At 36.2% G+C, this 15,033-nt stretch overlaps 1 protein-coding gene across 3 annotated transcripts in view; it reads left to right on the top strand.

Annotated features, from left to right (window-relative positions):
* Nucleotides 1–15,033, top strand: part of alpha-Man-IIb (alpha-Mannosidase class II b) — a 64,045-nt gene that overhangs the window by 43,227 nt on the left and 5,785 nt on the right. For 2 of the 3 annotated variants that reach the window (XM_073963521.1, XM_073963534.1), the window contains exon 2: nt 11,984–13,108. In XM_073963521.1, coding sequence (XP_073819622.1) covers nt 12,563–13,108 — 546 coding nt within the window. In that variant the 5' untranslated portion in view covers nt 11,984–12,562. Of the gene's footprint in view, nt 1–11,391; nt 11,711–11,983; nt 13,109–15,033 lie in introns of those variants that run through there. The other variant, XM_073963528.1, reaches the window with a different exon arrangement.

Here is a 15,033-nt window from a genome sequence, read left to right as displayed (position 1 = left end):
TTTTAAGTTCACCTCGGCATGGGGATTTTTTCTGCTCATGAATTTCGTCTTCTTCATGTTGATTTCACTTATACGTGTCAGTTTCTCTACTAGTTTTTGTAGATCGGATATGCTTCCTGCCAGTAACGTAACGTCGTCCGCATAAGGTATTGATTAGTTGCCCATGAATTCTGATTCCGATGTTTCCTCCTTCGAGTATTTCTTGGAATATTTTCTCTGAATACACTTTGAATAACAGGGGAGATAAAAGATTTTTTATGCATCGAAGTTCGTTGTCTTGTATTCCTATGGAATGTAAGATGCCCATTAATTTATCATGTTTGGCGGTATCGAACGCTTTTTCGTAAATACATCTTTCTGGGTATCCCTACATTTATGTGTGATAATTTGGATTCAGTATAATGCTTCTCTTGTGCCCATTCCTTCTTTAAACCCCTTTAATACCTCAAATATATAGTGCTTTAAATTTACGAATACAAACTTTGCCACCATCGCATTCGAAATTTATACCTTATTGATGGAATAAATTCAAAATTAGTTTTTTTAGATTTTATTAATTTTTCAGAGGTGTACGAATGTGAATTTAGCATACTGTATGGATTTTAAAGTTTATATGCCTATTTATCTAAGACGATTCGAAACCAAATTCGTTCGAATTCTTATCAAAATTCTGTTTTTGGAAAACATTCATTCCTTCTTGTTTCCAATCAAGCAAAAATGTTCTACGACAACATGAATTTGAATCTTGAATCGATTTAGAGAAACAGATCGCATTATGAGGGTTCATATATATCTTTACTTATATTCCAAAACAAAAATGTTGCTGTCCAAAAGAAGTATTTTGTTAATATAGATACGTTTTGCTCTTATATCGTCCACTGATATTGAATATCGCAAATCTATTACCGAACGTGTTCTGTATGTATTTACGGTAGTGTATTTTCGTAAATGTGTAAACATTTAATGCAAATGAGGAAAAAGTTTTTTTCTGTTTGTCGTCATTATTCATATGACGGTTAGCTGCAGTGACATCCGAACAATACGATGTAGTTATTTTGCTGAATCATTGTTTATTAAAAAAAGCAGTGCATACATATTTAATGTTGATGTTTATCAATTTAATGGTAAAATTAACACACACATATTTGGAGAAAACTTTTAAAAATTACTCTTAAATCACTTAAAACTTTTAAATTTATCTGACCACTATACTACTCCACTAATATTTAAGTTTTTGCTGCACTTAAAAAATCTTCTGAAGAAATTCATAAATCAATGTATTGAATATTTGTAATATATTAATATCAATAAAATCGTAAAAAATAAAACACTGTAAACACATTCTGCTTTATATTTTTAGTAAAAAATAAGTGGTGTGAAAATTACTCTACGTCTTCTTACCGCTAAAAGTTAAGAAAATGCATGAGACGCCGATATTCTCCGTTTACGTAGACTGGTCCATACATACTTCGTAGATTTTTTTCTAACACTTCAACTATTGGGTTGTTTACTATTTGTTAGGAATATTGGTATAAAAATTATTATTTTTTAAAGAAGCGTAAAAATTGTTAACAATTTCTTATTAGCTGAGCATGTTGTATTTTTCAACACAATCATATCAATTTGTATAAATTCCATGAATTCACACGCTAACCAACAAAATATCATTTATCCATTACATTAGCTTTTTTTTGTGGCAGCAGCACGTGTTTGTAAATACGGACAATGGTGTAGTTGTGACGCTTTAATAAAGTGATGCTGTCTGCTGTTGTATATGCTCGCCCAAACAATATGATCAACGTGAATAATGAATATAATAAGCATTGTATACAATGTGCCAAGCAAATATGTATATATTAGAGTCGTTCTGACAAAACTCGGTTCACAGTTCCATCTCTAATGTTTACATGTTCATACCTCGATGATAATGATGATGTATTCATGTGGATGAGATGCCATGCCATAACAACATTAGTTGTGACAGATTGTTTCTGTGACTGCAGGCAGGTGCTGGCTGGGTCGATGGGGGCGTTCTACAGTTTATATTTTTGCAACAATTTACTAAAATCTTGTTGTTTAGCCGTCGTTAACTTTGGAGTAGTTAATGCCGAACAGAGGGAAGTGGACAACGAGTGTGTGAAGCAAAGAGAGGTGCTGGGTGGGTGAATACATAAAATTACAAATGTACATGTTAACGAGCAAGTCACACAGATTCGTTTCATCGCTGGCAACACAACAACACATGCACAGGTGTTGTTTAAATAATCGTTTTTGTTTTCAGTCAAAAATTTTCAACGAGAAAGTGCAAAGCAATTTGAACAAGAAGAACAACAACAGATGTAGCTTTTGTTTTTGATTTTACTTTGTGGTTTGTTGTGACAACATTAATTATTCTGTTATTCCATTCACGGTTGCCACAGTTGGTAGAATATTACCAAATTTGGTAACTTTTTATACGGTTGGTAACTAGGTAACTTCGTTTTTGGTTTGGTAACTTTTTAAGGCTTGATTGTACAAACCACAGTTTATATAGTTGGGCACTAAGCCCATCTGATTTTATGTTTGTTGTCAAAAACAGTATTTTGATTTAAAATACGAAGAAACTCAAATCACAATAATATAAAATCTATTATGTTTGTTGTCAAAAATTGTTAACAGAACTCTGAATGGCCGACCTTCTATAGGTCTTGGTACAAACTATAAATGCTCTGTTCCAGAACCTGCTAGAAGCTACTATTTTTTACTACGATAACATTTTTTCCTTTATGTTAGCGAAAAAACAGTAAAAATTAGTAGTTCTTGCAGTACTGGAACAGACCAAATATTTTTGCTTTTCTTTTATTATTTTCCGCATGTAAATGTGCGTCAAATTGGCCAACGGTGAGAAATGCAAATATCATAGTAAGGGCCTTTCTTCACATCGGTATGCACCTATTCTACCTGATGATAGGAATCACCCGGCTAAAACCTTAAGAATAGCTAAAATAGTGAAATTATACAATTACCTTTAGGAATATTTTATACCCCTAACGAAGAGAAACTACAAATGTAAGCCATGTCGGTTCGATAATTGGTAAAATATATGTACCGAAAGTTGGGCGGTATCCTTCTAAGGGTGCAATATCAAACGATTCTCGGAAGAAATGTTTTATACACAGTAACTACCACCGCCACCGTGGTGCAATGGTAAGCACACCCGCCTTGCACACATAAGGTCGTGGGTTCGATTCCACGGCCAGGCAACATCAAAACACTTTTCAACGGTGGCAAAATACCCCTCAGTAATGTTGGCGACATTTCCTGAGTATTTCAGCCATGAAAAACTTCTCTACAAAAGTGGTGTCCTAGACACGCCGTTCGGACTCGGCGATAAACTGTAGGTCCCATATCATTGAGCTAATATGAATCGGGGTGCACTCATTGATATGAGAGAAGTCTCCCTTGTCCCTTATGGGATGTTTGTGGAACAATTATTATTATTATAACTACCAAATTTGATCAACGTCAGTTGGATAATGTGGCTAAAGCCTTCAATATTTGACTAATTTAAAACAAAAGCGAAAACTAATTACCAAATTACCAATGAAAAGGTCATGAGTTTCTGTTCTAAATATAACTTTCGGGGGAACATATCTTCCAGTAATAAAGATATAGTCATTATACTAAAAATTTTACCAATTTTCCCGCTAAATATTATCGGATCATCAAGTTAAGGCGGGCTTCTTCTACGTCCTAAACCCAAACCATACTTAAAATTTCGCGTCGATCAGACCAACATTGCGACCTACATAGCCGCAACAAAGTCGGATTGAAAGCTTGTTTTTGGTCCCTAAATATTTCATGATCACCCCCAAAAACTAATCGTTTTTATTCTGGTGGGAGACAATTCGTGAAGATTGGTCCACTATGTCCCTGCAGTTTGGTTAAAATTTTTAGTGGACGGAAACACATCTCAAAATCGCTTTATCTCGTCGAGATATGAATTTTGGTATACTAAAGTGGGTCTACAACGAATATTTCGCGGATTTTCTGAAATTCTGGATCTAAAAACGTTTTGTTTGTATACCTAACAGAGGCCAATTACTAAATTTCAGCCATTTCGTATAGATACTGTGGCTATAACCTTAAAATGAAGAAAAACGGGAGGTACGTTCTATGGGGTTACAGTCAAAAATATTCGATTTGCAATCATGGTAGAACAAAGAAGGTGGAGTAAATACTACAACAAATACAACTCAACAACAACTACATAGAAATTTGTTTTTGTTTGTAATGTTACTGTCATCGGTAAATGTAAACAATGAAAATGTCTATAAATAATTGGAATTTAAAAAACTAATATTTTTTCACATTTGATTGAATATTTCAAAAACATGAATAAAAACTCGTTAGATTTTCAATTTGAATGTTTCCATATCATTCCACTAAATGCATAATTTCTCGCAGAAAGTAGAATTCTTGCAAAAATGTTTGGGGTCGCTGGCAATTCATCGAAAACAAAATAGCACACGTTTATTAGGGCATTATTCTTTTCAAGTTAAACAAAATACCTACCACACATATTAACAAATATTGTACCGCCTCTATAAGCGGTGTTTTAGTGTGCGGCACGTCGTTTGCACTTGGAGGAGGTAACATGTCAATGATATGAAGAAGTCTTTATGGGAAATAGTTTTTTTCTGATGAATAAATTTTTTCTTCAAAAAATATATATCCCTAATATACATCGAACATATTGGGTATTGCTGTTACCTTTTCTTATTCTACCATGGTTCGATGTGTTAGGCCATATTTATATTATAGCCTTTTGCAGGGTTAACCTTCTTAATGAGGATTTATTTGACGTATACACAAAGGAATTGACATTTGAAATCCAGTGGGTTTGTTAGATCCGGTTATATATAAACGTACTATAACAAACGAAATGGCAAATTTAATTTGTTGGTAACTTTTTGGTAACATTTTCGGAAAATTTTGGTAGGCAATTTTTTTGCCCGGTGGCAACCGTGATTCCATTAAAGGCGCCCAACATCGATAATATAACCGGCATTAGGTCTGTACGATAACTTTCCCAACAATAATTACTCAGCAAGTTTCGGCATCTTCTCTTTGTACAAATTGTTGGGTTATCGTACATACCTATTATTATACATTTTGTGATATGACCTATTCAGCCCATTGCACAGTACATACATATATACAGTTGTGTGAAAATCATATTTTATTTTTGTTTGTAATCATATTTTATTTACCTTTTATATTTTATGCGAATTGGTGTACGAGGGCACTTCGGAAACTTCTTAGCCTAGCACAAAAAGCGCGGTATAAACAGAAAAAAAGTTAAGTGTTTTGGAAACTTCCATCTCTGTTATGAACACATGTTAAATTTTGTTTCGATCTGGCAACTCCTTCGTATAGAAACAGGTGTTCAAAAAATACGCATCCGCAATTTTTTTACAATGGAAAAATGATCGAGTCCATTTAATTTTGCATGAAGAACTACAGATGAAAAAGCTTTCTGCAAGATGGGTGCCGCATTTGTTAACAGCCGATCAAAAACGCATAAGAATGAACATTTCTCAAGCTTGTTTGGATCGTTTTAAGCGAAATAAAATGGATTTTAAGCGTCGTTTCATAACTGTTGATGAGACCTGGATCCACCACTATACTCCAGAGACAAAAGAACAATCCAAACAATGGACTGAAGCTGGAGGAAGTGCCCCAAAGAAGGCAAAAACAATTCAATCGGCTGGTAAGGTTATGGCAACGGTTTTTTGGGACTTCAAAGGTATTTTATTGATTGGCTATCTGCAAAAGGGTAAAACAATAAATTCAGAGTACTATTGCAACCTTTTGGATCAATTAAATGTACAAATTCGAGAAAAACGTCCTGGCTTACAACACAAAAAAATAATTTTTCATCAAGACAACGAACCAGCGCACAAGAGTGTTTTAACAATGGCTAAAATCAACGAATTAAAGTACGAGTTGCTTGACCACCCACCTTATTCTCCTGATTTAGCTCCCAGTGACTTTTACTTGTTCCCAAATCTAAAAAAATCCTTGCTGGCAAGCGTTTTACCTCAAATGAAGATGCAATTACAGTTGTAAACCACTATGTCTTCAAAAGACCTTGAGGAAAACTATTTTAATCAAGGGATAGAATTGCTAGAAAAGCGTTGGACTAACTATTCTCTTTCATTGATAGGCTAAGAAGTTTCCGAACCGCCCTCGTAGATTGGTATGTGAAAAATAATAAGGACACTTCATGACATATTTTAATAAGGACCAAATTTGAAAGAAATGAATGCAGGTTTTTACAAAATTATAATAGATCATGCGTTTCAGTTTCATTAGTAATTTGTAGACTATCCTTTGTTTTCTAAAACGGCAGCACATCGTCTGGGCATTGAGTCAACCAAATTTTGGCACTCCTGTACCGGTATCGCTTCCTATCCATCTTGTATGAGTTGCCAAAGCCCGTCGTAGTTTGATGGACGCTTTTCCCTGATCGATCTTTTAACTTTATTCTACAAATTTTCAATCGAATCGATTTTCAATCATTCAAATGGAGGGACTGTGCTGGCCATACTAGCAACTTAACTTAATTGTCCTGGAACCCCTTTCTTCGTGTTGCCGTAACCTTTGGGTCATTATCCGGCTGAAAGATTCATTTGAGAGGCATATCCTCTTCAGCATACGGTATCATTATATTTTTTCATTATTTCAATGTAATCTGGTGATTTTATAAAACTTTGAATACGGTATAGAGACTCCACGCCTTAGTAAGAAAATGAGTCCCGCACAATGATGTTACCTCTGCCATATTTTAACGCCTTCAGAGTATATTTTGGGTTATATTATTGATATTTAAGGCTTCTACCATGATGAACTCTTCTATCGGAACAAAAAAAGTAACTTTCGTTTCATCAGACTAAAGAATTCTACGACATTTTCTTAGTCCAAGCGATGTGATTTCTAGCAATCTTTATTATTTGTTGCATATTTTTATACCCTACAAATATCGGCAAATATCACATTTAATGAATAGAAATTAATTCATTTTAAACTTTTACTTACAGGAAGTAATCACAAAAAAATAAAATTATTTGATTTTCACTAAAACGAAAAACTGTCCTTATTATTTTTCACAGCAGAAATCGCCCATTTTACGAAAAATGTTTGTTTTGTATAAAAACGAAACAAAAAGAAATCCAACTCGTAACGGGATTTCTTATTGCAATACATGTTCATTTTCAAAAAGAAATTTCCATCGCCATTTTTTCCAATTTACACGTTTTAGGAGCCACCAAAGACAGTGAATGTCACTGTCCTTATTATTTTTCACATAACTGTATGTATGTTATAGGTCTTTGATATACATAGATTCAAGTCATTATGTTTTTGAAAGATTTTGAATGTTTGCTTTTTTCAACATATTTTACTTCATAGAAGTTTGGCGAAAATCATCAAAAAAGTTATTTGAGTTTACGAACCAGTAAGAAAATTTAAATCAAACTTAATCGTGCACTAACATTTAGCACTGATATCTGGTTAGCCCGATGCAAAAGAAAGAGTATGCAGTTATTTAATTTTTTTCTATTTTTCTTTATTTTAACAGCAGGATGCTTTTGGTTGGGTCCAGTTAAAAGTATTTTCTGAAAAATCGATTTTTTGAGGCATGTCCTTCTTTGAGCAAATGAGCCATATGAAATTCCTTACGATTTTTTAATGTTGATTAGGCTTCAACCTCTTACTTAACCTTCTGGCTACATAGTGCGAAAATTTAAATCAAAAAATTTAAATGTTCTGTTAAACTTGATATACCTATCCTGCTAATGTTGTTCATGGTAATACAGCAGTCACCAATTGTAGTTTGGAATCCATTAAGGACAACACCACCTATCATCTAATTGCCCACATAAATTGTTACCATAACCAATAACATTTAAAGTTGCAACTGAACAACAACACGAACTTTATGCTAGAATCAAAAAAATGTGCATGTCTCCTGGCCATCCTCTATGTTTGTTAGTCTTCTCTTCTTTTCTATTCCCCCCTTTACTAACTACTTTATTCGATTGCGTGTAAAATTGAAAATTACACCATTGATGTTTTTGTCGTTTCATTGTTCTATTTGTTGTTGTTATTTTTTGTCACGAAAACCATTTTAAACGCTCAACCGTCGGACGGGCCACAGGTTACATTTAGCACTAAATTTATTCATATTGTCTCACTGTTATGGGTTGTTGTTATTATTGTTGGCTGGGTCCATTTGATTTCTATAATTCACTTGTAGAATTGCTTAACATTAACAACAAAAAATTCCACAACATGACATGGAATTCATTCCGACAACCTGACCATTCTGTGTGAACACACACAGTATCGGCTTGATATACTACAGTCCCGAATATATTTTAATGGGAGACCAGCAACAAATTAAAAATATGTTTTTGGTCCATTTCATCCGCTGAGTTTTTTTTTTTTTGATCATCAGTGATTTTTCATTCCGTGACAATGGAAATTTATTATCCGAATTTCTCTCGGCTAACTATTGTCCTTTCTGTAGCAAAAAGTATGTCTACTACAAGAACAACAAAATAAGTATCTATTCTGGTGAGAACTTAATGTTCATGGACAATTTTCGGACAATCGGAGCATAGTTAAGGCCTAAAGCATGATAAAAATGTATTACGGACAAACTGAAGTACAGACAGACACATATCCTCCGATTTTACATATTCTACTCAAGTTTCAGTGGAGAATCTGTTATTGTTTATACCTCAGTCCCTAGTATGTTTGGACAAAATCCGTTTCAGACCATTCAGAGTCGATGTAGCCATGATCATCAGTTTGGTAGGGTGGAGAACAGATTAACTGTCGAATAGACCAACCTATTTTGTCTAAACTTGGATCGCGTAGTATTTTGTCCAAACATAGTTAAGTTTGGTCCACTCTCGGGGGTACGTAACTTTCTCACAGAACTTCAACCTTTTTCCTTTAATGCAGTTAAGGTCTGTACGAAGGTACTCTGTTTGGTCCTGTTTACAGCAGTATATTATGTTTTTCCTGGGCTAGCCCATGCTTCCTGAAGTAATTGTCCAATAGCTCTTAATGAACAAATGAAGTGAATGGTGTGCTCGATATTTATCGAAAGGAACGGCTTACAAAATAAGACCTCGCTTCCGAAATGGCCAATGCAATCCAAATCAATATATAATTATCTCACCCGATTTGGACTTTACTATAATCTGAATCTGATATGTTGTTGTTGCGACAGTGTTTATTATTGTGTGTTTGCGTGTTCGTTCTTCTGCTCAATCGGTTGCTTCGATGGGATGTATCCCCATATCCACTGGAGTTAGATTAGTAGTTTTGGCAGGGCAGTTGAAAAGGTGCATTGTGTCTTGTGGGCCCTTGCCGCTTACTGGGCAGATGTTTTGCACGGTTCCATAGATACTTGCCCAATAGGAATTTAAGCGACTGCAATATCCTGAGTGTAGTCCGCTTCTCGTGACAGCTGACGCTCCTCAGCTGCGATAGATGGGGAATGTACTCCGAGTATTTTATTCACACTGTATTTGCTTATGGCCTTAGCAACTGCGTCAGTGTGAATGCTATTTAGACCTGCCTGATCTAGGGGTTCTCTCCTATGTAGTTGGACTTCCCTCTCTAGAGCATGAATATCATTCCTGATATACCTGGGTGTGTCGGGCCTAACCAGCAGATGGTGATTGGGATGGCACTCACTGTAACACCCGAGTAAGTAGTGCAACGGTAGCATCTCATTGTGTTGCTGTACTGGAAGTATCTTTGCCTCCTCATGTAGTGGTCCACTGAAGACTTGAGGAGGCACCCTGTTGCTGTTCTCAGGGCGGCATTCTGACATGTTTGCATCTCTTTCCAATGAGTATCAACTAAATTCGGGGACAAAACTGGCGCCGCATACCTTACCACAGACCGACCTACCGCGTTATATGTGGTCAACAAGGTTTCTTTATCTGCACCCCAAGTACTGCCGGCTATGGACTTGAGGACCTCGTTTCTGCATTTCAGTTTGTCGCCGATAGCTGCGGCATGCGCGGACGACGTGAACGTAGTGTCGAATGTGACCCCTAGAATTTTGGGGCAGTTTATGGTCGGAATTCTGCTACCATCGACATTCAACTGTCTTCTATAATGCGCCGTCCAGTGGTGAACAGAGTGGGCCTAGATTTAGTGGCGGATATCTGCATATTAAAAAAATTGGATAAAATTGAAAGATCGGCTAAATAGGAGTTCAGTCTCTCATAGATCTCATAGATGTCAGGGTAGGTACCTGACGCCAGGATCGTACAATCATCCGCATACGTTACGATCTCAATGCCGCCTGGAGCGGGCGTAATACAGGAAAGGTAGAAGTTAAACTGTACCGGATATATTACCCCACCTTGAGATTTGGACTTCTTGTTCCTGAATTCAACGTACGACTGGCGTCCACACATATAATTGATTATCCAACGTTTCACCAAGCGCCACCATCACCGTTCTATCACACAGCCTTTCCTGGTGAGTCCTCGACAGTTATAAGTGGAGATGGCGTGCAGCGCTGTTGTTGTGATGTGCTGCTTACGGAATCCATGCTGATGATCGGCAACTAGATAGCTATTTCTGACGCTGGGGAGGACTAAGGCCTCAAGAGTCTTTGCTACAGGTGACAAAAGCGAAATCGGCCTGTACGATTTACTTTTGCTGGCATCCTTGCCTGTACATGTACATCTGATATGTTGAGCCCTAAATGTTTAGTTGTATGTAATCTCCATATTAGAGCTGGCAAACTATCGATAGTCCGACTATCGGTTTGATTGCTGTCGTAAAACAAAGGTTAGGGCGGTCACTAAAACAAGCTATTTGGGTTATCTATCGCGAATTATTTAAAATATATTTGCATCCGAGTCCGTTATAAACAAAGCTTTACGACAGTGATCAAAACGATAGTCCGACTACCGATAGTTTGCCAGCTTTACTCCATATGCCATCTTTCCCAATAAAATTGTAAGAAAAAAGTTTTCCTTCATATTGATGATACATTACTGCGAGCATAATGATTCTGGATATAGGTACTGTTTTTGACATTAAAGTCACACACACGCACATACTTCATTGAACGCAATGTGAATGTTTCCATTTCCATTACCATTTTGCTGACTAACATTAAAAAGCTTAATTGTTTGGAAGATATTCCCGTTAAATGTAGTTTTCTCTCATTCTCCGTTGTGTTGTTGTGAGGACGTGCTTTAATTTTATGCAATTATTTCGGTAGATATCTTTCCGGTCATTAGGCACGAAACTCCATTTAAAAGTTGATGATGAATGGTCTCAAGGGTAATGGGTGACAATTTGCAGTTCAGTTGCAATTGTTATTTATTATCAATTTGTTGGTTGTCATATACAAAATCATTATTGTGGTGAATTTATCTAGCGTCGACTTCGGGAATGTATAGTAAACAATAAGTGATAAACTTTATCTAAAATGTATCTCTGGGGGATTTGGCTCACAATATAATAAAAATATTTTTTGTAACAATTGCCCTCTAGTTATTGGCAATTGTAAACTGAATACAAGGTTATTTTTTAAATACGGTTTGCATGTTACATTTAAACAAGTTCGGAGGAGGGCCTCCCGTTTTCGAGATTTAATTGATTGTAATAGCGATAAATTCAAAAGGTCGGTAAATTTAAGTCCGTTTGTTATTTGCACTTTTGTTGTAAGGTTTCTAAAATTCAGTTCATTCAGCTTATAATCTTTCCAAATTTTTCTCTATAAAAGTTTGATCATTTCTTTGAGATACTTAAAACAAATTATGTACATACGCATGTTCATCTTTACAAAATTCTTCTTTCAAGACATTTTTTATTCGATACGAATAAATTGGACAAAACAACAGCCGAATTATATTTAATGATTTCTTATCCTTTTTTCATTATATTCTCATTTTAGATTGTATTGCAAATCAACGACTTCTAAAGATGCGACGGCGGTAGCTGACCGACAACGACCACCACCACCAACCACAAAAATAACAAGACAAAAACAAGGCATCAACGTCGCAACAACCGAACATAAAAAATAAAACCTCAACAACTGGACGACAGTTGTTGTTTTACTGCTAAGGACGGCGGAGATCATGGTGGACATGGATATGGCTGACAAGCAGTTAAATTAGTTTTAAGATTGACACAGACACAGCCCTTTTGTGCTGCAGCTGCTGCTGCAATCGAACCACAAAATATAGGGGGCACAACAAAGAAACAGATTGAAAACAAAAACACACACTCGAACGTACATATATATTCAATTATATATAGCAGAAAAAACAATATAGAACCTGAAAAACAACGAAATCGCAATTTAACGACAACTACGAAATACCGAGTAAGAAAAAGCTAACCACCATAGATAGAAAAGGAGCTGAAATTTAATCCTTTTATTTAAATTAATACTTGGCAACGTTTATATCCATCGATTTGTTAGCAGTGAGGAGGAGACTACCAAAACCGCCGCAACAACAAATTCACCATGACTGTTAAGATTTTTAGACGTGGCTCCGCACGTTGTATTGGCTTGTTATCGGCCTTTATAACAATTCTACTATGCCTTTACTATATTTCCATGGGACAGCCCTCAAACATACAACCCAAAGAACCCATTGCTAGTTTGTTTGCTAGCAATGTTGGAAGTGGTGGTAGTGGTGCGGCAGCAGTAGGGCAAGGCAACAATAATCTACTGGCAGAAAATGGTGCCGGCATCGCTGTGCCTCAACAACTACGAATTTATGGCAGTAAAGTAAGACACGGCAGCAATGAAGATGAGAATGCCCCACCATTGAAACAACACCAAATGATGGCAAAATCTGCAGTATATGGACCAAGACGGAATACAGCCGGTGATGATGCAGTAGATTATGGTGTTGCTGCTGCAGTTGGTAGTATTGACGTTGATGGTTCATTTGGCAGCGGCAATATGTATGTCAATAATCCTCAATGGGGCGATAAATGTTATATTTTAGAGGAAAGCGATACGAACATAACGTCACAAGATGAATATGCAAAATTTGATTTTCAGGTAAGGAAAGAAAAACAACAATGAAAAAGTACCATAGTCATTGTTACTGTGATCCACCATAAAATATATTTTGTTTTGACCCAAAAATATGTAAAGCATAAATTTTTGTTTTGAGTAATACATACTTCCATTAATACACGGTTTATATAACATCCTTTATCCGGCACAGCCATAAAGAAAACAAACATTAGTTTTGAAATTTGGAGAAGAATAATATTGGTCAACAGATGCTACTTTGGACTAAGTAACCAGTTTAAAAGTACCCTGTAGGAAATGTCAAAAGTGAATCTATACTAACTTACTACTGGCATTGTCAACAATACTACTGACAAACTGTAGACAACTCAGGTAATTTCCTATAGACATTTTGTATGAACGTATCATTCGAAAGTCAGCAGTGACATTGGAACTAGTGTGTCAGTAGTTGCTGAGGGTCCATGTGATTACATTGGAGGTAGTGAGTCAGTATAGACATTGGAGGTAGTAAGTCAGTAGAGACATTGGAAGTAGTGAGTCAATAGAGACATTGGAGGTACTGAGTCAATAGTACATAAAGGGTTATATGGACACATTAGTACCAGATTTTCACTACTAAGTTGCTTGGCCCATTTAAAACTTTTTATAGATCAAAAAGCTATATAGTTTGTTTAATAAGACGATGAACGTACACTTTTGTTTAAACAGAATATTATTATATATATATTTTATTTTAAATGCTAAAAAGAAGGACAAATTGCGTATTACAATCTTTTTTATCTTTATAAAGGGCTTAGACCAAGATTCCACATAAGCACAATATTAGTAAATAAAGCCAATACAGTTGAACCTCGATTTTTCGTGAATCGATTATCCAGGAACCTCTATTATTCGGGATAGAAAAGAAATTTTGATCTGTTTTCCATTTCCTCTATTTTTCGCTTTCACACTTTCATACGGGCAAAATGTGCCTCATCGAAATAATGGTTTTAGACCCCAAGTACGTTTGGACGAAATGTGTTTCAGACAATTTGGAGTTGATTTAGCCATGTCCGTCCGTCTGTCTGGCTGGAGCGCCCGATAACTCTCGAACGGATCAACCGATTCAGTCCAAAATTTGGCTTTCGTAATATTTTGTCCAAACTTAGTTTAAGTTCGAAGATGGGTTATATCGGTCCACTCCTTCCGGTACCTCCCCCATAAAAGTTTGAAAATGTTCGGAACATTTGCGCGCACTCTTAAGGGGTAACGAATTTGGTCCATACTTTGCATATCGTGAAATTCCTACCGGATTTAGATTAGGTTCCAATATAAACTCAATCGGTCCACTACTTCGGGTACCTCCCACACAAAATTTTTGGATAAATTCACTTTAAGACCTGCTCTCGAATCACTTTGATTTTTGTTGTAGCAACTTGTACGACGGTACAAGTTTCATCAGGGGCAAGTCCATACTTCCTGAGAAAATAGCCTTAAAGGTGCAAAAAGCCCCTATGACACCGTGTGTAGTGGTAGGAGCGCAAGATAACTCTTGAACGGATCTACCGATTCGGTCCAAAATGTGGCCTTCGTAATATTTTGTGCAAACTTAGTTTAAGTTCGAAGATAAGCCATATCGGTCCACTCCTTCACGTACCTCCCCAAAAAAACTTCAAAAATGTTCGGAAAAATTGTGCGCACGATAACTCTGAATGGAAGTGACCGATTTGGTCCATACTTTCACATCCTAATATATTTACCAGATATAGATCAGGTTCGAATATGGACTATATTTGTCCACTCCTTCGGCTACCTCCCACACAACATTTTGAATAAATTCAATTTAAGACCTGCTATCGAATCACTTCGATTTTGGTTGAAGCAACTTGCATTCTCTGCCTCAAGTACGACAGTAAAAGTTTTTTCAAGGGGCAAGTCCATACTTCTTGAGAAAACAGCCCGAAAGGAGT

The sequence above is a fragment of the Musca autumnalis genome, unplaced genomic scaffold, assembly GCF_047663935.1.
Source record: "Musca autumnalis isolate F117 unplaced genomic scaffold, ASM4766393v1 scaffold_1, whole genome shotgun sequence".
Classification (NCBI taxonomy): domain Eukaryota; kingdom Metazoa; phylum Arthropoda; class Insecta; order Diptera; family Muscidae; genus Musca; species Musca autumnalis.
This window is presented reverse-complemented; position numbering and strand designations above follow the sequence as displayed.